We start from the raw sequence: 23,022 nt of genomic DNA on the forward strand, positions 1-23,022 counted from the left end.
TTGCTCAAATGCACTCCTTCCTTCCCATTAAAATTTTCTTTGTCTTTAGCAATTTCTATATGCTTGCGGTTCTACCAGGAGTAGAAAAAGCAAAAGAAAATTTCTATAGAAAAGGGCTGCATTTGAGCAACACCTGGCAATACAAAACACCAAGATCAGGATGGTTAAGAAACCAACTCTTTCGAATTCCACATTCAGATTTGAAGACTCAAATCCCCCATCCACCCAATTCAGAAGCGGACACGTCACTTGCACAACGATGTTGATTCTTCCACGTCTTTAGCCAAAGCATCAGTAGACAAGTCTTCCAAGGAGGTCATTTCAGCTCCGTGCTTGCCTCGAACTGCACTGATAATGTCCACGGCAGTAGCGGATGAAACGTCTGCTTGTAAAAAGCCTTGAACACAGCATAACAGCATTAAAAGGTATGGAGTCCTAAATAAGGTTTTTTTTTTTTTTACTTTTTTGGTTACTACATTCGAAAGGAGCAAGTCCTGTAGTTTACTATAATAATAGACATTATGAAATCAAACTTTTGTCGCTCTTAGACTTTTTTACATGCATATAAAGGAAATTTTGTATGTTGATACCAATTTTCCAGTCACTACAGTATAAACCCTAGGTTTTAGACATTATCATAAAACACAATTTTTCTTTGGTAACTAAACAGACACTATTCGCGAGTCATCAAACTCCAAACAACTGGTACAATATCAAACTCCAAACAACTGGTACAATATCAAACTTATAATAGGGGTTAGAGCTGACAAGGTTCACCTATCATTTAATGCTTTGAAAGACAATATTCAGAAGTTTGAAGGAACCAGGCTAGCTTACAGTTCAGTGTGCCAGAAAAGACAATCGCAGATGTTACGACTGCGATCATTGACAGAGTAGGGGGAGGACGACGACTATTGTTCATACTAGTAATGTTGAGCAGAGTGATCTGGGAGAGCTATTGTCACATTGAAGGTGGTAGATGTTCTTGGCGGGAAAGTGAATGATGAATAAAGCACAATGATTAACTACAATTTAGTCTTTGTTATTCATTTCTTCATAGCTCTTTTTTACACTGAGAGCATCATATGTTCCCCTATCAATTGCCCTACTAACCTTGGTGTTATTCCAGTCAATTGATCAAGCTACAGATAGCTGAATAGTGTCAGTTTAATTACAAACACCCTGTACACATCCAGTTCATATACAAAGCCACAGATCTTTTTTTCTTCCCTTAAAAAAAATGACAAGTACAGATAATACCTATAAATGCTGGAAGCACAGCCTTTAGAAGGGAGTGCACTGTTGCATTTTGTAGAATGAAAGACAAGAAATCTCTTCCAGAAAACAAGTTACTAATCTTCAAAAACATTTTAAACCTCCATAACAATTTTTTCAAACATGTTTCATATAAAGATATTTTCCTTTCATGTATCTGAATATTTTTACAAAATAACTTGATTCTTAATCGCCACGGGAAAGGCCAATGGTCTCTTCCATGTATCACACACACAGCTTCCGATTCCTATGTTTCCTTCAAAGTAGCTACCCAGTGCAACTATACCATTCGGTGCCAACCTTCATACAATGCAGATCACCAGATTTTTGTGCGTGCGTGTACAGTATTTGTTATACTTCTTTGCGACCAGAGAAGCAAAGAATACATACGTATCAAGAACAAGTTTATTCCACTGATCTCATGAATAGCAATTGAGGTGCTGGAGGGGTGGCACAATCCATGATTATAGAGCAGAACCTGTACGAAATGAAATACCAAGAGACTGAAATAATATTGTTCCACACAGGTAAACACATCAAAGCATTAATCATCAAATAGACTACCTTTTAGTTTCGTTAAAGACAGGTTTCAGTTACCAGTCTCATACAGTGTCCATCTTAGACAGGTTTCATGTATTTTTTTCCAGTGTACATATAAAAAAAAATCATAGTTGCACAGGGTAGATACTTCAGGGAAAACATCACAAACAGGTATTATCTGTACTCGATTCGTTATTTAAATATAAAATTTTAGAAACTGATTCACTAATACTTTCCCATTCTCATATATTTGTGTTCAACACATAGAATTCACAGACAGTCGAGTATATCGAAACATCAGAAGCATAAAACCAACCCATTATGGATGGCAATGGATGAGAACGTGTCAAAATTTTTTTGTAATTGAATCATTGAGCGTTAAATATAATTTCACAAAATACATTCATAATTTTTTTTTTATAGATACATATAAAATACAAACCTATGATACACTTTCAATTGCACACACAATTATTTCAACCCCTCCCCACAAAAAAACAGATTCCCGAAGACAATATAAACTCTTATAGCATATATTAATCACATACAATCAACGTTTATTTTTTCTTCTCTCATACCAGAGAGGACTACTACTAGGTGCTGAAAATGACAACTGTTCCCTGTTGCCTGCACACATTGCTCTATAAAAACAGGATCAGCACATGCACACGCAAAAAAAAAAAATTTCCCCACAAAATACAGATTTGAGACAATCACGACTTACACAAATGAAGCCTTCGAGATCACATGTATACATATATTGGTCATGGGAAGTTCAGATGATGGATGACAACGGATAATTCTAGAGTACAATGGAAATTCGATCACTCGGCAAAAAAAAATGTTTTTTTTTCCCCGCAGAGTTCCAAACTGCGGATTAAGTTTACGATGCAATGATGACATCCATTTTCACATTATTTATTTCCAAGCACCAATTAATATTATTGCACACACACATTTACAGGGAGACGCATCATCAATACGGTTATTATTTTATCTTCTCTTTTTTTTGGCACGATCACGTATACAACCAGAACAGATGCTTGCTTGAAGTTTACACTTGCACACAGTCAGTTATTATTCTCATATTGAGTCTATTAATATGACACTCCGGCAACGAAATCACCAGAATCAAAGACCTGCATCAAAGAAAAAAAAATATTAATACGAAGAAAAGTCAGAAAAACAGGTAGGCCTGCAGACAAAGCCTGAGCAAATTTCAAGTGCCCTTAGTCCATGCACATGGCTGGTCACACTGAATCACAGAGCAGAAAGGCAGGATTACATTGGAGGCAGCTTTTAGATATAAATGAGCCGCCGGCATCGTTCCAGAAGGTTCCAAGAAGTTTTTCTAAGAGGAGGACAAAGGAAATATTCATGAAGGATGTTGGTATGTCTGAGAGGGTTAATGGAAATTTTGCCCCTCACATTTCACCTGCCCTGACCATGTGAGTGACAAAGTAGTAAATAGCTGGTCCTATGATCATTTGAGTCGCATCATGGTCATTTTCTGCACATGAGGGCTCATTAGACTGGGACCTACAATTTATTGCCAATTCCGAACAGCAACCTTTTCTTTATACTCAAGAGGTTGGTGCGCCCTTTGATGTGGGACTCCCTGCGGTAGCAATCTTTTTCTGTGGTCATGTCACCGTTTCTGTTGTACCAGTGTCCGGGAAATTTCTGACAAGGACAAACCTTTAGTACCTTAGGCGAGTATTTTATTGACCTGGGCTACCGCACCCACTGGCCATATGAGTGACCAAGTGAATAGGTAAGTGAATATATGACCATAATACTGACCAAGTGAGTGACTATATATATGACAAATGACCATAAGACTGGGTGAGTGACCATATGAGTTAACAAGTGTGGTCACACATAGTCCCTAACTTGGTCACTAATACGGGCACTCACATGGCCCCAAGCTTGGTCAATGATATGGTCTGGTCAGACACTTGATCATTCAAAGTCAATCACACTCACTTGTATAGTCACTCATCATACAATCACTCCCCAACCACTTGCATGGGCGGAGATACAGGGGGAACAGCATCAATGGTGGAGACAACTAATATAATGCATATTCATGTATATGAACTGACATCATGCTCTCCCAGTTTTCATCATCCTCTCCCTCGCCTTTTAAGTCTATCCCTGTTTATGACCACTTGGTCAGTCAATTACTATTACTGCCAGAGCAGGAGAAACATCAGGAGCAACACCTACCAGTGGTGAAATGTCTCAGGTGAAACTTCAGAATCCTGTTCCAGAAATGGTGACGAGTGCCATAGACAAATTCGTTTAGATTCTCATTTAGTCTCTTATTATAGTTATGCTACGTAATGGTGTCATAAGCTTACTAAAATATCATTGATAAGCATGTTGAAATCCCTTTATGAGTAACTTTTGATAATTAACTGACAAAGTATAATCATTAATAATTTTGTTTGGGTTGTGCTGTCGACACTCGTTATGACCGTTTTATTATAAAGACTATTATGACAGGTTCCGAATGAATTTTTTCCCCATTACTATGTTATTTTTTTTATCTAACGTAACAACTGGTAAATATCATTCTATCCATTACGACGATCAAATTCAGCTTAGCTCCACGTTTGTTTTTTTCAAATAAATGAACAAAATCAGTGATAGTGCTTGACCTTGATCTTTGATGCATGAAACAAAGATAAAGCGTTGTCACTTCTACCGAAAACCCTGTGGTTAAATAGTGCCCTCACTGGAAATGGGACAAACCCTAACAAGGCGTACTGCGCTCGCATGAGTCGACTGGATGCAATGTTGATGTTTCTTCCCCTTCCCTTAGCTAACCCAATTTTCTCACATGGTGCTTCATTCCCAGTTCCCACATGGTTGATTTTTCGAAATTTTATTTAATTTCCTCAATGGTAGAATATATACTGGCAAATGAACTTGTTTTCATTCAGAAAACTATTTATTGGCATGTAGCTGTCTTAAATAAATGGAGAGAGCACTATCTTTAAATCTCAAATTGAAAGTTTTGATGGAAGTTTACAAGAAATTGATGTCAAAAGCCAAATCATTGAATATTCCAAAGAGTACTTTGTTCACCATAATTAACCCCTTAACTGCCAACAAAATCTTACACAATCTGCTGCCCAGAGAGCCACTCATTTTCGATTACAGAGTAAAGACAAAAATATGCCAGTGGCAGTTAACGCACAGAGACTCCCTATGGTGTGTGTATATATATGCCCATGGCAGTCGGCAGTTAAGAGGTTATAAACTGTGATTCAATTATTGAAAGCAGAAGAATGAGTTTCATTCTACATATTGTCAATCATGGGAACAAAAATTCTTAACAGTTACAAAACGCTGAGAAGATAAATCTTGAGATTTTTTTTAAAATTGTTCAATATAACGACCTCCCAATATAACATCTTTCAGTAGAACTAAGGAGATTATTATAACAAATGCCAACTGTATTAAATTTAATTGTCTGTGCAAGAGTGGTTTAGTTATACAATTTGATAAATGTCACACAAAGCACTTTAAACCATTAATAAAAACATTTATGACACAAGATAGGGAAACTGAAATCTCACTGTAAAAAAAAAAAATCAAAGTTTTTCCGACAAAGTGTCGAAACAGAATTTTGACAGAATTCACGTACCTAGTGTTCAACTGCCTGAGATGCATGCTTTAGAGTACTCTTTACAAAAGACACAGTATATAGCACATTTACATAGAAGCACTCTTCATATTCAGTAGTTCTGATCAGGAATATAGTATTGAGTTGGCACAGGAAAGGAGATGTACTGAGCCAGATCCGGAAGACTCGTTGTGCTGGTATAACTTCCATACGGTGCATTTTCAACCTGCAAATAACAACTCGTTGAATAACACTCATATAGATTCACCAACCAAGTTTTGACAAAGAAAATGAAAATGATAAAGTTACAAGACTAGTTAATAAATTTGCCAACAAGCCAACCAATATCAGCCTAAGTATTAGGCAGCAGCTTCGGGTACCACCAAAAAGATTGAGTGGCAAATCAAACTATAAATTTAGATTTTTTTTCAATGTAATAAAATTAGGTAGGTATCAGGATAGTCACCAATTGGCAATGAAAGGGAAAAAAACAATCAAGCCCCTTATGTTAGAGTGTTTTGATGGTTATAAAACATCATAGTTCCACAAGTGAAGTACCATCAAAAGTGCTCCAAATTTCACCAATTTGAAGCATGTCAATGGTAATCCTGATAACCGACCAGTATCTAGACACGTCCATCAACATGGCTGCCAACCTTAGAGAATGAGAATTAGGGAGATTTTTATGTGGATCCAAATTCCACAAAACAATAGCACATAGAAAAATATGAAAATAATTTTTTCTAATAACAATAGGGATTCTTTCCCCCAGAAAAATCATAACATCCCCAATTGGTGCAAAGTTACCACCCATCGCCCGACAGTAATTTCAAAATTTTCCATTACTACTCAGATCAAAATCACAGCAACAAAACAATGCCATTGGGTACTAAAACAGGACAGGTTTAACAGGATGCATGGTCATCCAATATGACATCTTTTCTCACTGCTAAGATTCCAAAGTGATGACTGTTAAATGAATTATGTCTTTGTTGCCAAAATAAAACATTCCTCCATGATTTGATGCAATACCGATAATTTACACATGTTTAGCTATTTGGGGAAGAGAATGAATTTTTCCCCCATCAACACACACAATTTTCCCCCTAAAAGTAATTTTTTTTAATCACCATCAGAATTTGAGAGATACAGTAAAACCTTTAATTTTAACACTTTTAATGTTGTACGGCCTATGTAAGGACACTTTTTATAGGTGTCTGCCAGCATAATTATAGTGCACTGAGATTACTCGTTTTTTAGTCACTCCACTTATGAAGTCATTTTTATTCAGTCTCCAAGGGTGATGTTATACCAAAAGGTCTGACTGTATAAAATTTTTTTCGGGAGCCAGCCTCTTGGAAGATTTGGTATATATGTGGCAGGTATGTATCAAGGATATCAATCGAAGCTCATAACGACACCCCATGTTATAGCAGCCATTCCATTACAACGGCTGGTAGGATAAGTCCAAAATGTTTCATAGAACTATCACACATGTTTTACTTCTGAGATATAACAAACCTCCCAATATAATGTCCATTTTCGATGGGAAGGAGGTTATTATATCGAACATCGACTGTATAAGACATTTTTATGGCATTGATTGTGTCATTCTAAATCCAGCATATAATTTACACATAGACTAACACTGAAACCAGGACACATTGGAAATTAAAAATAAAGCCTACTATTTGTTATTAATCATATCTATATGACCATTAACTACATTAATAATTTCTAAACTGGATGCAAGCATTTTGGCGTTGAAAACCTCCCAGTTCAGTCCTTACTCAGAATGTATCACTAAAAAGTAAAACAACCAAGATTTCTATAACAAGGCTGAACAAATCCCAGGCGCCAGGTTGACTAGAAAATAGATATATCGGCATCTAAAATTTTACATGTGCACTCTGCACATCATTGCTAAACTAAAGTATGAGTGACAAAATTTTGTAGATTTCGTAATAATGTGTCTTCCAACAAGGGAAGGGATCATAAAATCCCTGAAAAGTAAAAAAAAATCATTATCACAATATTATAAGGATTTTTCGGGGGGGGGGGGGGGACATGCTTGGCTCTAAAGAAATTTGGCTGGGGTCCAATTTCTTTTTATTTGTCCAGCTCTGCTCTATATAAATGTAAAAAAAATTCTTACTCACACTCGAGCCAACGGAGGCAGTTGCAGCAGCAGCAGGACAAGGGAATGATGGTTGCTGAGGAACATACACTGACGATGACGGATATATCACAGGATAGTTTGCCTAAAAATGTTATATATATATATAAAGATGCCATCTTTAAAATACTTAGTCTGCACGTCAACAAGCAACACATGATTAATGATCATAATCACAACATAAATGTCATAAACAGTCTAAATCAGGGGGTCTACAACCTTTCTTCAGACACTGCAGGCCAAATTAAAACTTTCCATGAAGCCTGCAGGCCACCAAGTCATACCGTCATGATGTTCTGGTTATTAAACAGGATCCCCCAAATTATTGTTGCAAAAATGAGGTATAGCACAATTTGTTTAAAATCCCTCTGAAAAGTAATCTGTTGCTGACGGAGAAATGTGAAGGTGCAGTCCGAGACATCCAGATCCTTCTGGGAAAAGTAAATTTCCTGTCCGGCAAGTGGCACCACCAAATTGGTACTACAAAATACAATCCCCTGGAATATTATGTTTCTTGAAGTTTCGATCGTACCTATAAAAGGTGATGCCAACACAAGAGGAGAGTCCGAGTTGTTGGACTTTAAGAGCGAGATGCGCTTAAAGTGCTTTATCAGTGCGAGATAATTATTTCTCTATCGCGTTCTGTCTGCTTGTAAATACGTGTAAAATAGCTGTTTTCTGTGAATACACCTGCGTCGTCCTGCAAATTGTTTCATTCCCTGCTTATTTCAAGAACTTGAGAAGTTAACTTTTTTCTCTGAAATCACTTCATTAAATTTGAATTTTTATTTATTGTGGAATAATTTTTCACCGATTTCTTTTATTAATTCTGAAATTCATCCAGATAATTCTGTAATTATTTTTTCATTAACTAAATTTTCAATATGAAATTATTTCTTTCCCAAATTCTTATTTTCATGAACTATTACTTTTAACAATTTTGAAATCACTAGATGATTCTGAAATTGCTCTCAACAATTCGGAAATTGTTTCTATCAGTAGCTCTTCAATTACTTCTTTAAGTAATTCTGTAGCTAGCGTTTCATTAATTGGAAGTTTTCAACAATTATGAAATTTTTTTTTATTAAAATGTCTTTCAGCAATTCTTAAATTATATGTATACCTTTCAGATGCCGAATTTTGGCTCTCAAAACATATGAAATCATAGGTCTCAAAAAAGTGTTTTGGCTCCAGGTCCCTCGAATTTATTACAACAGCCCTTTCAATGTACCAAATGCACAGCATTACTATTGAATCTGGAAATTATCTTGCAGTGCTAAACACAGCAGTACAAATTTCAGTGGCCAGCGCTCTTGGTTTATTTTTTTGTAATTTAATAATTTTTTTTGTCTTAAATAGCTATTTTCTCAAACTGGTCAACTGGCCATGACAAAAACCTCAGCAGGCCATGGGTTGAAGACCCCTGGTCTAAATCATGCAAGGTTACTGCTTCCAATAACTGAAACACACAACTTTATTAGTTCTTTTACAGCAAAATATCCATGCAATGACGAGTCCAGAAAGAAAAAAATTCATGAGAATATAACTATGTTTTAACCTGGGGACTTCCATATGCACATATTCCATCCGGCACACTGAAGAATGCCATGCCATTGTGGTACGTGTATGGGATTCCACTCTGGTACAAGATGGCTGTGTCACTGGAGACAACTGGTGGAGAATCTGCAGATAAATATTAATCTTTTTTTAAATATAATTCGGCACAGGTACGGTAATTTCACACAGGTACGAGTGAGAAAGAAAATCCCAATCAAACAGCTATGTCAGGTGAACATTGAAAAGGCAGTAAATGAATATTGACAAGCACTGATTTCAAACATTATGAATTCAACCCATCAAGCAGCACCGACAAGATATCTCAAACTCCTTCAAAGACTCTCATTTTAACATTGAAAAGCTGTTATTTTGTAAATTTCTTAGTAGAACACCTCGCTATAATCCCCGCCCAGTTTGAAAATCGAAAGAAAGTCTACTTCATTAAAGAAAATCAAAAAAGAAATGGCATTTCGAAGACAGTTTAGTGATATTTGCTGTGCCGCTTAAAGGGTTAATAACACTAGTTAAAAGCATTCATATTGATAATCTAAAATCATACAAAAATTACATGGTAATTTTTTCTTTTCTCTATATTTCAATCAGACAGTTTAGTGATATTTGCTGTGCCGCTTAAAGGGTTAATAACACTAGTTAAAAGCATTCATATTGATAATCTAAAATCATACAAAAATTACATGGTAATTTTTTCTTTTTTCTATATTTCAATCAGAATGGGCAATATGTGTGTGTGGCAACCATTAAGAAAGATTGAGACCCGGCGACTTACAGTTGGTTACGAACATGCCTATTCCAGTCATAAAATAGTAACAATATTCTCAAGAGCAGAAAAGTTTCACAAACAAATGGTGTGCAAACTTCAGATACATGATTGCCTAATACAGTGGTTCTTAACTAGGGTCTAAGGATTTTGCTTCAGTTATGCTGTGATGGCTCATCACTCACACTGTAGACTTAATCTTTTGATCACCAATTTCAAGAGCATTTTTGTGAAAAAAAAGACAAAATTTTAACAAATGAGAATGGTGGAATAGGTGAAGAGCATACCATTATATTGAAGACACAGCAGTAGAGTTTAAATATACTGACTCCACAAATGACATCCAATACAACAAATGACGCTTACCAATGTAAAGGTAGACTATACTGTCCATCTAAAACCGCGACACACACACACAGCACCTACATTATCTTTAAATCCAAATTTATTATTAGAAAGCTCCTACAAAATACTTTTATTTGAAAATTGTTTTCATGTGCATGTGAAAAAAATGCGATTTGAAATGTTTTTTTTTTTTTTTTGTAAACACATGCAAAATTTTTCATTTCAATTTTTTGTTTCTGTATTTTTGTCAACAAATGCTGTACAAAGCTTGATTTCAATTTTTTTTTTTGCAAATAAACAATTTTTTTAAACAAAATTTTGAATTTTTTTGGAAAAATTTACATACCTCTAATGATTACGTGTTTAGTTAAAGGTTGCCATTACTATCTCTGCCATTTTTGAGCCAACCGAGCATTACTTGTCAATATTCATGTATCATGCCAATAACAACTGCTTTAATGGAATAGTACTGAAAAATTATTCTCTTTCAAATTTATTTGGATGGAAGTAGGATCAACCCATTTAGAGTTCAAACATACATTCACAGAATGTTTATTCATAATTTTACAATGCTAGCAAGTTCTTGTCATTTATAAACTTCAATTACAATTTCCACAACTGGTACACTTAGGTTTATATTTTAAACCACAACTATATGCTTGGTCAGCTGGGGCAAAAATACATTTTGATGCTCCCCTTGTAATATTGAAAGAGGTTAAAAGGTGAAATTTATCCCACCAGACCTGCTTCCCCTTAGTTACGGTCCTGTCTCGTACCCTTTTAAATAATCAATGTATGTGCTATCAGTAACTCCTACCACAGAAAATTTCACAGCTCCAACCTCCAAGACAGTTTTCTTGTAACCCCAGTTAAAAACTTCTGCTCTATAACAATACCACCTCGATCCTAACTTATAATTGGTCACTTTGTCCAATCAACAACAAAGAATCAATTTGACCAAGCTGTCAAATTGGAAAAACTTCAGATTGAAATATTGTCTTAGGCATCAAACTACAGATTATCGTTACTCGAATAATAATGAAACAAAAGTCAACATAAAAAAACTTACCATAGCCACGAGCAAATGGCTACAAAGAGAAGATAAATAATTACACTCTCACACAGATGACTAATTTCAATTATGATTAAAACACAAAATATAAGTTTTAGCAATATCTCTCATAAGATCAGCAGAATTAATCATCAAGTAAGAATTAGCATCGAGAAATTTATTTAACATCAGGCAGAGAAAGAAGAGCACAATTTTTTTAAATACGAAAAAAAAATGTACTAAAAAAAGCTTAGTTTAGAAAAACTTAGCTTTTTCTTTCGATATATGCTTTTTATATTAGGTTGCTGTATTTTGGTTATATCTGACATCCATATTTTTTTTATGGGCTTCTTGTTTTCAGCCACTTTGCTGGGCAATTTGCCTGTTGTGGGGTTTATATTTGTATAAAAGTGTCCCATTAACCTACATTTGGGAAGATCTGTATCATGAGTAAACACTTGTTTTCTCTTCAGAATGACATTTTCAATTTCCCTCCATTCCAAACAATAAATTGTCATTGACGAAAAACGTTACGATAAAAAAAATAAAGTAAGTCTTTCAATGCTAATGTATAAAAATTTTTAAGAAAATAAAGATTATCACTCATCAGATCATTTTCATCCAGCTCCTGATATTTTATACACACAAGGGGGAAAAAAATTAGACAAATCATTTTATATCCTTTTCCGAACAGCTTTATTTCAATATCTCTCCTTCGGTGTGGGAAGTGGGGAGGAATATTTATGAACTTGATGAAGTCAAGCAACTTATAAATCTTTGGTGGGTGGGCTGGGAATTTAAAAACTTAATGAAGAAAAGCAAACTTGACCATGAGGGGATTCATCCCATGCATCTGCATTTTGAAGTTGAGTCTGGTAACCACAATGTAATAGCCATTGACAATAAAAGTTATTGAGTACATTTTATGGCAATTATATTATATATTATAGTCCTGCCAAATTGAAAAAACTTTCTCGGACAATAAATTTGTAAATTCCAAATAACTTTCTAACCCATAATAAAGTTCTTGGTAAACAAAACTGATAATAAAAAGGTTTTCACATAAAAGCGTGATGTACAATGAAGTTCACCTCACCTGTTTCTTGATAGCCGGAGCTATGTTCAACTTCCAGTCCCTCTGAATTATTTCAGCCTGAATCAAACAAAATATAAACATTTAATAATTAAATCAGAGTAAATGAAACAGCTTAGCAAAACTTCAAAAAATTCAGATTACAATATTTTTCAGAATAAGTGCCAAATAGGCATAAGCACTTAATACAAATGCAACATTTCTATGATGCAATTTAAGTTGCAACTGTCAAACTGATAAATTCCCAAACATCCAAAATTGAACAAATATTTAAATTATACTTTAATACAGATAATAATATTTCCTCTTTTTCATCTCAAAGTACATCTAAAAAAACTTGGATTTCGTAGCACACTTAAAGCAATATATCATGGGGGGGGGGGGGGTTACTGAAATATTAATTACTTAAAACACTTCCATGTATGACATGCACATTAGGATGTAAACTAAATGTTTCTAAACAATAGTGCTTTGCTATATACATCTAACATCCCATAATTCAACATCAGTTTGACGATGCATTAGTATCGAAATGCACAAGCTACCACTATATTTATGACAAATATGTAAATGCATAGGTTGACTTTTTAGTTGCAACTATTTATTTTCTAGGTGCATAGCATACACATATACAAGGTTCTAAATTTTACAGGCCTTCAGTGTAGCCACCTGCATTACAGAAAGTTCCAGCAATGTGAAAGTCAACCTAGATAATCATTGGATACCGTTGGCACTGCCTAACCTCTGAATGGTACGAAAAGAGCAATATATTGTCCGAATAATATCAGCTAGTTGAAGCTAATCCCACGAAGTGGTTCCTTCACCTTAGAGATTAAGTCAAAATTGCAAAGATCTTATTCCAGAGAGTATGGGAATTGATAGAACACTTCCCGATACCTAGGACTAAACAAATCAGACAGCTTCTGCTGCATGCACCTTTGCATTGTTGTGTAGAATGATAGCTGAGTTATGCATGAAATGTTTACTTTTCATAGCTACTCAAATTGTTTTGCAAAAATTAACAATGAAATGGTAAATCACTCACTTCTTTTTGAATCCTCCTGGCTTCTTCCTCAGTCTCGAAGGTTACAAAGCCATACCTATCAAGAAAGTAAAACGGTAAGGTACATATATGATCATTGGTTTGTAATGGTTTCTGCCGGTATTATGTTTTATTAAAAACTGGCCAAGTGAATGAATATCACATATGATATTGCTTTCTGATCCTAGTGCACTTTCCATAATGTTATTAATATAGTTCATCAATAAATCCTTCACGAAAATATATTTCTACAGTCCCTTGAGTATTGTTGTATACAGCAGTGTTTCTCAAACCTGGGAGGACGGGTGGGGGCCGCAAAGCAGAATATGCCGAAATGTGTGACGTACATCAACAGTGCTGTTGCAGAACAATCTGGATGAATTTTAAGAAAAGTGTAGAAAAACGCTATTATATGTATATTCAAATTTTTACCGCAGAACATTTTCAGTCAGCTGAGGGCTCGTTGCAGAACATCGCAAAACATTCCGCTTTGGGGGGGGGGGGACTTACTAAGGGATCTGTATTACGATTTTCACTCACTATCCCTGGAGTGCCGTGAAATTATACTTCATTACATTGATTTTTTATAACATGCAAATTACACAAAACAATACATTTTGTATTTTATGGGGGCTCCAAATTGACTTTCACTGCAGAGGATTGTGAAGACATGACTTTACTATAAGGTATTTCAACTTTTTCTAGAGGAACAGGCAAAGAATATACATACATATACACATACATATATATATTACACATATATTGAGTATATTTCATTTTGTTTGTTCATTTCTATTGTACTTTTTAAAGCTTGGGGGGGGGGACAATCCCCCTCCTGACCCCCGCCCCCAAATGATGGACCTGTGGTCTGCGATACATTGAATTTCATTGAAAGGGGGTACGCATCATCAAAAAAGTCGGGAAATACTGGCATGCAAGAATGCCAATAACGTTGTGTTCACAGCTATGCGCAGCCTTAAAAACACATCAGAAATTATAAAACATTAAAAACTGAATTTTTAAGGGTTTTTTTTTAAAGACCGAAAAACTTTACATAGCTTTTAACAGAGAGAAAAGAGTTTCACCAGCAGAGTACATAGGTTATTATAAACTCATACTTTTCAGTAAATAAATGAAAAAGGAGTATCTCCAGTGAACTATGTTTTCTTACGAATTAAAGTTTTACAAAAAATTCTCGCTAACTAAGTACTTATAATAACTGAACCCACTTTGAGATGCAATGCCATAATTTTCTGTCTGTAGCCTGCGGTGAATACGTTTAAAAGGAATAAAACATTTAAAAAATCTATATATATGCCCCCCCACCTCCTGCATATGTTAGATTGACAAGGTTGGTCAGTTTGTGTATATTGTAAATTCACTAGAAAAAAAATTCCAGTCAATAACCTCAGCAAGGGAACCCTTCTAAAAAGCCTCGCAACCTAGGATACCCATTCCACAAGATGTAGGAGCCCTTAACATTTCTCCCAAACCTGTTTGCAAAGTAAGGTTATGAAGCATAGGAGGAGATAGACTTGGAAGTCTGGGAGGGGCATGGTCATTATTGCTGGGGGGCGGGGGGCACGATGATGTCAATTCATATATATGTACATTAGATCAGTCAACTCCATCTTTGATGCCAACCCCCCCCCCCCCCCCGTATCTCCACCCATGTTGTTATGAAGGCTGAGTAACAATCAAATGACATACTTGGGATGTAAATTTTCCTCACTGTTTCGAAACAAATAAAAAAAATATCGTTATATCGCCTGACGATACATTTAAAAAAAAAAAAATTTCCATGGAGATGGTGGGTTACATGCAGAAGATACTAACACAGTAACATATGCTATTACCCTTTGGAAACACCAGCTCTATCCTGAATAATCTTAGTTGCTTTCACTCTGCCATAGTTAGAGAACAAAGCCTGAAGTTCTGACTCTGTTGTCTGGAAGGAAAAAAGAGCAAAATATAATTTATATATCACCACTCAAACTACATTCGAATGCATTATCATGATCATACAATAACATTCACAGAGAAAGCATAAAACTTCCTGAAAGATTTGTGATTAGTTAACCTTGGCTCTTATCCTCAACACCAAATGAAACTCTGGAAATCTTGCAAAGATGGAAGATACCAGTGCGACATATTACAGGGGCTGTAAATAAAGCATTAGCAACAACATATGCAGTAACTTTACAAGAGATATTGAACACGCAAGTGAAATTCTATTCCATGCTTTCTTCAGGTAATCATTACAGCTAATTTCTGTACCTTTTACACCAAATATACAAGAGCTGTTGGGTGCCATCAGCAAAGTGGTTCAGTTAATAACAGAAATTTTATGCCCTATAGCCAAAATGAATACATTGTCTTATTCTGATCCCAACGTATGAGCAAACGGGTGAGACACACTGGTTGAGAATCTTTGCCCTATTAACTGTACCCAAAATATCTTGTGACATTTCTGATCGATCTTGTGGCATACAATTTGGAAATCACTAATCTATGTGTGCATATGTTACTGCCGAAGTTCAAAGTGGCCAGCCCAGTTGGCCCAGCCAATGTACAAAATCCAGGCTTTTGCCAGCCCCTATATATGTTTCACTAAGATATTGATATTCAGTTTCCTTTGACCATTAGGGTTCCCATATAGCTAATATGATATAAATATGGTTAGGGCATTTATATGCCCCTAATTATCACACAAAAAAATATAACACATGGTGATGACTCTGAATCACAGGGATAGATAGCTAGGCTATATGGCCCCATATAAAGCCTGGCAAACACCGGAATTTCAGACATTGGCCGATCCAGTTGACCCGACCAGTTTGCTCTGTTTACGAGCGTTTCACAATACAAGCACAAATTTTTAAAACTTTTTTACTTGATCAATTTAGCGATGTCTTGTAATATGAACAACATGGGAAAACAAAAAATCCAAGATGAGAATAAATAGAGACTTTCTTTATTATTCTAATTGATGAAAAACTAAATCAAATATATACAGGCTGTTTTAAAAATAACTTTACCAATATGCAAGCTCCTAGTAGTCGCAAAATTCAACCAATGCTAATGAAATTAGAGACGTGTTTCAGATTTCGCAGATCATATTCTTGAGAATGAGATGGGAAACAAATCCTCTCTTGCAGTCACAGTTGCCGCAACAAAATTTTGAAAAATTCAAATAGCAACACTTACTCAATTTTAATGTTTATGGGTTTTTGGCCAACATGTGTAGTTTTGTCTTTCAACGTTTTGTTTGCACAGGTGGCAAACATTTTCAAGAATTACGTAATGGTGGCGGACAAAAGGCTACTACCTACTCACGTCTTCTCCCTGCTTAAGTTGCACTGCTGCATCAAGATTGGTCTGTTGAGCCAGATTTTCCCCATTGGCCAAAGTTGTTCCTAAGGGCTCTGGATAATGCTTGGGTTTCAATCTCATCATTTTTAAGATGGGAAATGGTATTGGAACAGTATCTGTATCACCATAAACGTAGGCACAGGATGTAGACAAAGAAAGATCTGACCAGAGGTTGGTGTACTAACAACCATTCCCCTCTGAGGAGAACTTCTAGCTGCGGACGTGTTCTGCATTGGTTGTTTCCATGTGTCTTTGTCTGCATCAAGCACAAGCATTTATAGTGCCACAGGTGTGGTTCTAACGCCATCTAATGGTTTCTTACTGTGCCAATCACTTAGCAGTAAATAAAGTGAGTGTTGCCATTTGCCGCTGTGGTGATTGAAAGGTCATAGTGATGGACTTGCATTGCGAAGTCCATGTTCGAATCCCACTGTTGTCACAGTGGTGATCGGCTGAACTTGGTTTTCTATGGTTCCCAACTTTGAAAAGCAAATACGAGCCGATCTACAAAAGTCTCGCTACAGAGAGCAACAGGCCTACAACAGTACAATTATTCAATCATTACATTTCACTCATGGTTAGAAAAAAAATGGCAGATGCAGCACTACACACAACAAGCATTAAAAACTGAAACAAACTTCACATTAGGTACACAATGTGTACATGCACACAGCATGTACCAATTCATTAGAAATTCCGTAGTTTAGTAATGTTGCCATTTGATTTTTTTAAAATTTTGTCGCTGTAACTGTGAGAGCTAGAGTTTTCCACTTATTCTTGAGTGCATACTCTGAAACACCCGCCGTATTCTTCCGTATTAGCTAGGAAACACACGGAAACCAGCATGCTGCGAATATCCGTATTTCCTTACATGCTTGGGAAATTCTAATAGCAGGGTCTAGAAAATTCTTAAATATTTTCATTATAAAAATTGGCTTAATACATACTGTGATCCTCATTGAACCTCGCTTTTCCAGACATGCCAGAAACGGACCAGACCCAGACATTCAAAAATCTGGTGTCCCCAAGTGATGCAGCACAAACCGGTGGGGGAAATACAGTGTACCATGAATTTCATTTGTGTTCAGTGATTTTTGTGACAGCTAATGTCTCGAGGTCATTGTGATAGATATCTGACAGTCAGACGTCTCCGACCGAGCAATTAGTGCACCAATCCCTAGGTGAGATCATTCTTTGTCTACATCCTGCACAGACATTCATGGTGCTACAGATACAAGGCTCCTACTCAAAAAAGTTTGACAAAAAAATAGGATGGGGGAGGGTAACCCCCTTAGACACAATCATAGCATAAAAAAATTGACTCAAACCAAAGCAAAATGACACAAATGACTTGGTTACAAACACAATTTTTGGCAGCAACACAGATAATTCTTTTCTTTCACAATATATATTACATTCTTTTTTAGTTTTCCGCAGTCCAGTCAGTCAACTCACTTCGACAATACACAGCAAATTATAAAGGTATGCAAGTTTTTTTTAAGAATGACACTCTTTCGAGATCACTTCAGAAGCACAGTGAAAAATATGTAAATTACTAGGTCTAATATAAATAAATGGTTTTAAGGATAGGAAAAAAAAAAGGACGAATGCTGGAAAACTAAAGGGACTTTATTATATTTTTTTACATTTTACTGTTCAATGCCAGTTTAATCGTTTTTGACAAATGAAGCACTTTCATTTCTAGCTCTTTGCTGAGCACATTGTAAATATTGTTCATGCCTCTTCATGCCTTAAAAATATGGAAGACTTAAATGTTATTGGGTATCAGAGTCACAAAACCTAGAATAGGCCTATGTACCCAACTGTTTTGTTATGCAAACTGTTGTTTCACCCATACACAAAATATGCACCATAATTTTAAATGATGAGTGTTAGTTACTGTCCATGAAGTGGTAAATACAAAATTTTTTTTTCAATCAGGTAGAAGTTTTTAATGAGTACTCTACTTGTTGAACCCTCAAACTAAGCAAATTAAAAATTAATAAACTAAATTGTCCGCACGCACATCCCAAATAACCTTAAAAATTATACAATTTCTACTTTGGCAGAATCTAATTGCAATCCACAACATTTGTATTTAGCAATATATCAATGATTTCTTCCTCAATTAAAATCAATTATACCAATTTTATTGATAGGATTTTGTAAAAAAAAAAGTAGGAAAAATCAGTCAAAAACCAAAAAGTAGGATGAGTGGGAGCTGTGCAGGTACCATTTCAATACCATTTATGTGGTTTTTTTCCCACTGCGCTAATCATTTTGTGCAATGCATAAATAGGAGTGTTACCATTTGAAATTTTCAAAATATTGTTGCTATAACTAACCATGACAGATGGGTTTTTGTCTCTCATCTCATTCTTGAGCAAATACTTGGAAACACCTATATCCCGAATTTCATTAGCATTAATTGATTTTTCTGAAGAAATGGCACCATCACAATAAAGGGGTGGTACAACTGCTTCAAAGACAGTCACACATCAATGAAGAGTGACTGATGATGATGCAGCACTGACACCCGTTTATTTCATTTTGACTGACGATTTGGTCTTCAGGAGATGCAATGTCACATCATACCGACTGTCTGTTTTGACTCTACTGTTGTGGTTCATCCCGAGTATACATCGCATGGCACAACCATCCCCAACAAGTGCTACCAAGAGGTTCTGTGTTGCGACTGGCAGCTCCATCATGATTAAAGCCGTAGTGTTGTTAAAGTTTTACCTGCCATTTTGTCGAAAACTAAAATGTGTGACAGAATTTTTTTACCCTTCCTCATTCATGGTCTGCAGGAAGGAAAAATTCAAGCATATCCACAGGGATTTTCTACCTTCGTGCACAACCTTCCTGGCTTCATTGGTTCACGCAATAAAAATTATGTTCAGACACTTTTTTTAAAAAACCTTGCAGGAGTTTTGTATTACAAGCACGTTTGAGAAACAAATTATAATTGTAAACTTCATTATATATATACACACACACATTAGTGATATCACACAGTTCCAACTTACATCCACGTACTTGGAACAGAACATATTCATACGTTGAGAAGTAACTGTTATTGAAAACGCTTTGATCATCATGCTATGCTCACCAATATTATGATATAAGCATAGGTCACCCATGGATGAATATACTGCATAGACTAAAAATCGTCTCTACAAAGTCATGTTCACTGAATTTCCTACTGTTATCCACGAACAATTAAACATTGTTTGATAAGTGCAAGACAAGAAACAATTGCAAAAACGATCAAACTAGAAATATGTACTTTTGCACATAAGACAATTCACAACATAAATAATAAATAGCATACTTACACTCGGGGATATTCCACCGACGAATATCCTATTCGGAATGAGGGTTCCAAATTTTGGAGCATTTGGTGCGACAGGTGAAGGGGAAGCCGAGTCGTCTGCACTGGATGTCGACTGTAAAAAATAACGAAGGATTAAATAAACAAACCTACCATCACTGTATAGGAAATATACAAGATTTAGGCAATAAAAAAAATTAGGACTATATAATAAGGTCTGTCTTATGATGCGCCAGAATCGGTACAAGCGCTGACGCAATTCGCAGTGTAACTGTTCTGACAGAGCTGAGTAAGTCTGCTTCACTACGTTAGTTAATTATGATAGTTTACAATTGTTGTACTGCCCATTTTACTGAATTATTTCCAAAATTATCTTTTCGATTATTGTCATTAATATCTATATAGTCATGTCGGGGTTGCTTCTTTCAACCATTTAAAATTTATAATGAAATTTTTTTTACGGAAAATTCCAATTAAAAAAAATACTTTTTTGAATCCATTTCATCTGAAATACAAACGCTAGTTACATTTCATTGGGTTGATAGAAAGCTAACTCGAGATACATAACTTCAGTTATCTTTTGACCTTTCTGATAATTTGTCTTTTTTTGGTTTCATTTGAATAAGGTGAGACTTTTAGAATTGACTTCATCATTTACAGATGTGCAATATGGAAACCGTTCGCAGGCCAGACACAGGCATGGATCCAGCAGGGGTAGTAAATGTCCTCCCCACACAAGAGCCAGTGAAGCGCCCAAGTGGTAAGATACTCGTCGGGTCCCAGGTTCGAACCAGAAGAGGGATATATACAATATATTGAGAATGAGGCGACCATGGCGGCTTAATTTCCAACCTAACTCGCTAACGGCGGTAAATTACAATAAGCGATATTGCCTGAGTTGATGTGCAGCGAAGTAGAGACAGTGAAAAATAATTGTTCCATCCCCATAAAATATTGGACATTTATTGGCTGTGTGTGCGCTCTTCAGTTCTACTAATTCACCCTCCTCGACTTATTGGCCTGGATCCAGCCATGGCCAGGAAGTTGCGTACCTGTAGTACTTTATGATTCGATATCACTCTTCAGGAACATCATGCGTCAAGACGGGCCTGACAATTTCACAAAAACTGATATTTGCTTATCACTAATTAACATAAGAATCATCAAAATGAATTACCAAAATACCACATGCACGCACACTACTAACACTGAAAGAACACCATGAATAATAAATCACTGATTTAAAAGTGAAAGATGCAACTAAAACGTAAAATAAGAGACGCGGATACAGCAGAAGCTAAAAAATGTATCAGGGCCATCCCCAAAGCAGAATGTTTAGCACTGTTCTGCGACAAGCCCTCGGCTGACTGGAAATGTTATGCGGTAAAAATCCGATATTGAGCCGATATTGCCATACGGCAATGTGGCCTGGGTATCTTTCGGTAAAAATCCCCATACATACGATACTGTTTTTTGCACTTTTTCTTAAAATTCTTCCAAAGTGTTCTGCAGTAGCGGTAATTGTTCTGCGACGTACGTCGCAGATTTCGGCACATTCTGCTTTTGGGGGGGGGGGGCACCCATGACGTCACATGGCAGCTCCTTAACCACGCTCACTGAGCCAAGACAGCAAGCATGACTTCAAAGGTATGAAACAATCTACACAATAAATACACATATAGCTGTGCGAAAAAAATATATATTCACATAAAAAAATCTCATCCGACAAATTTTTCTGGCACCATTATTCTTTATATTTGGCTGATTAGATTGTAACATGTGCATTTATACCCGATTTCAAAAGTAGAGTCCTCCATAACCCAAGGTAAACATGACTTCCTCAATTACCAAAACTCAAATTCCCAAAAAACAATAGAAAACAACTTTTGGGAAAGGGGGTGGTCCTCCCCCAATATTAATTTTATGGTAAACACGGAAACGTGTAGTAAAAGATTACGAAAATATAAGGGCCATTCCCAGGAGACAAGGCTTTGGTCATTCTTATTTTAAAGATCATTCAAACCTGTTCTCTTCGGACCTGCATATTTGTAGTTGCTCTTACATTTAATTCTTGACTCAATGCCTTAATTCCTTCCATTACGGTTACCAAGACCATATGTACCCTCTATAGCGAAAGCTAACCTGGACTCCAGCCTTGGGAACTCAAAATAAAAATGTGATTTTTATTTCTTTACACTATAAATTTACTATAGAGGGCAGCCCTGTTAAAAGTCTAGCCTGGGAGAACCACCGAAGATCTGAGCCTCTAGAAAAAAGTCCTTTGCAAACTAAAATTAGTGACATTTATAGGAAAAATGAAAAACAAAAATACATTTTTCACAAAAAAACAAAGATTTTGAGTGAGAGGGAATTTCTGCACCTCAGATTACCTGAAACCTTGGACATTTGAGACTCCACCAGGGTTTAAGCTAGATAAAAAATTCATTTAGCAAAAACGTGACAATGGGGAGTTTTAGCAAAATGCTACAATGCTAATGATTGGTGGTTGGATGTCTACTCGTTTCGTACCTCCTGTACGCATTTTTACGAAAGTGGCTACTGCTTATTTCACATCCCAAGATTTTCTTTCGCATTTTGCAACAAATGCGACCGTAGCTTAAACCCTGGACTCCACTGTCTTTCAACTAAGGGTGATGAACCACTTGATACAAGGACTTCCAACAGCAGCAATGTACTTTGTGACATTTTTGGAACCATGAATAAATACCAATAAATACTTAAAATTATGAGAGGCCTCTCTTATTTTCCTTAGGAGAGTCAAGTTGAGATTATGGCACTTTCCAAAAACTCTGTATCATGGCAAT

At 36.0% G+C, this 23,022-nt stretch overlaps 1 protein-coding gene across 2 annotated transcripts in view; it reads right to left on the minus strand.

Annotated features, from left to right (window-relative positions):
* Positions 1–467: 467 nt before the first annotated feature.
* The window catches only part of LOC149068051 (protein boule-like), a 61,925-nt gene continuing 39,370 nt past the window's right edge, over positions 468–23,022 (minus strand). For both annotated transcript variants that reach the window (XM_089251875.1, XM_089251876.1), the window contains 9 exons: positions 20,202–20,312; positions 15,348–15,439; positions 13,495–13,549; positions 12,453–12,509; positions 11,375–11,393; positions 9,184–9,308; positions 7,609–7,710; positions 5,471–5,675; positions 468–2,954 (listed from right to left, as the gene is read on the minus strand). In XM_089251875.1, the coding sequence (XP_089108001.1) occupies positions 5,562–5,675; positions 7,609–7,710; positions 9,184–9,308; positions 11,375–11,393; positions 12,453–12,509; positions 13,495–13,549; positions 15,348–15,439; positions 20,202–20,312 (675 nt within the window). In that variant the 3' untranslated portion in view covers positions 468–2,954; positions 5,471–5,561. The remainder of the gene's footprint in view (positions 2,955–5,470; positions 5,676–7,608; positions 7,711–9,183; positions 9,309–11,374; positions 11,394–12,452; positions 12,510–13,494; positions 13,550–15,347; positions 15,440–20,201; positions 20,313–23,022) is intronic.

The sequence above is a fragment of the Pholcus phalangioides genome, unplaced genomic scaffold, assembly GCF_987345545.1.
Source record: "Pholcus phalangioides strain wild (caught in Gottingen) unplaced genomic scaffold, Ppha-v1.0 ptg000027l_1, whole genome shotgun sequence".
Lineage (NCBI taxonomy): Eukaryota > Metazoa > Arthropoda > Arachnida > Araneae > Pholcidae > Pholcus > Pholcus phalangioides.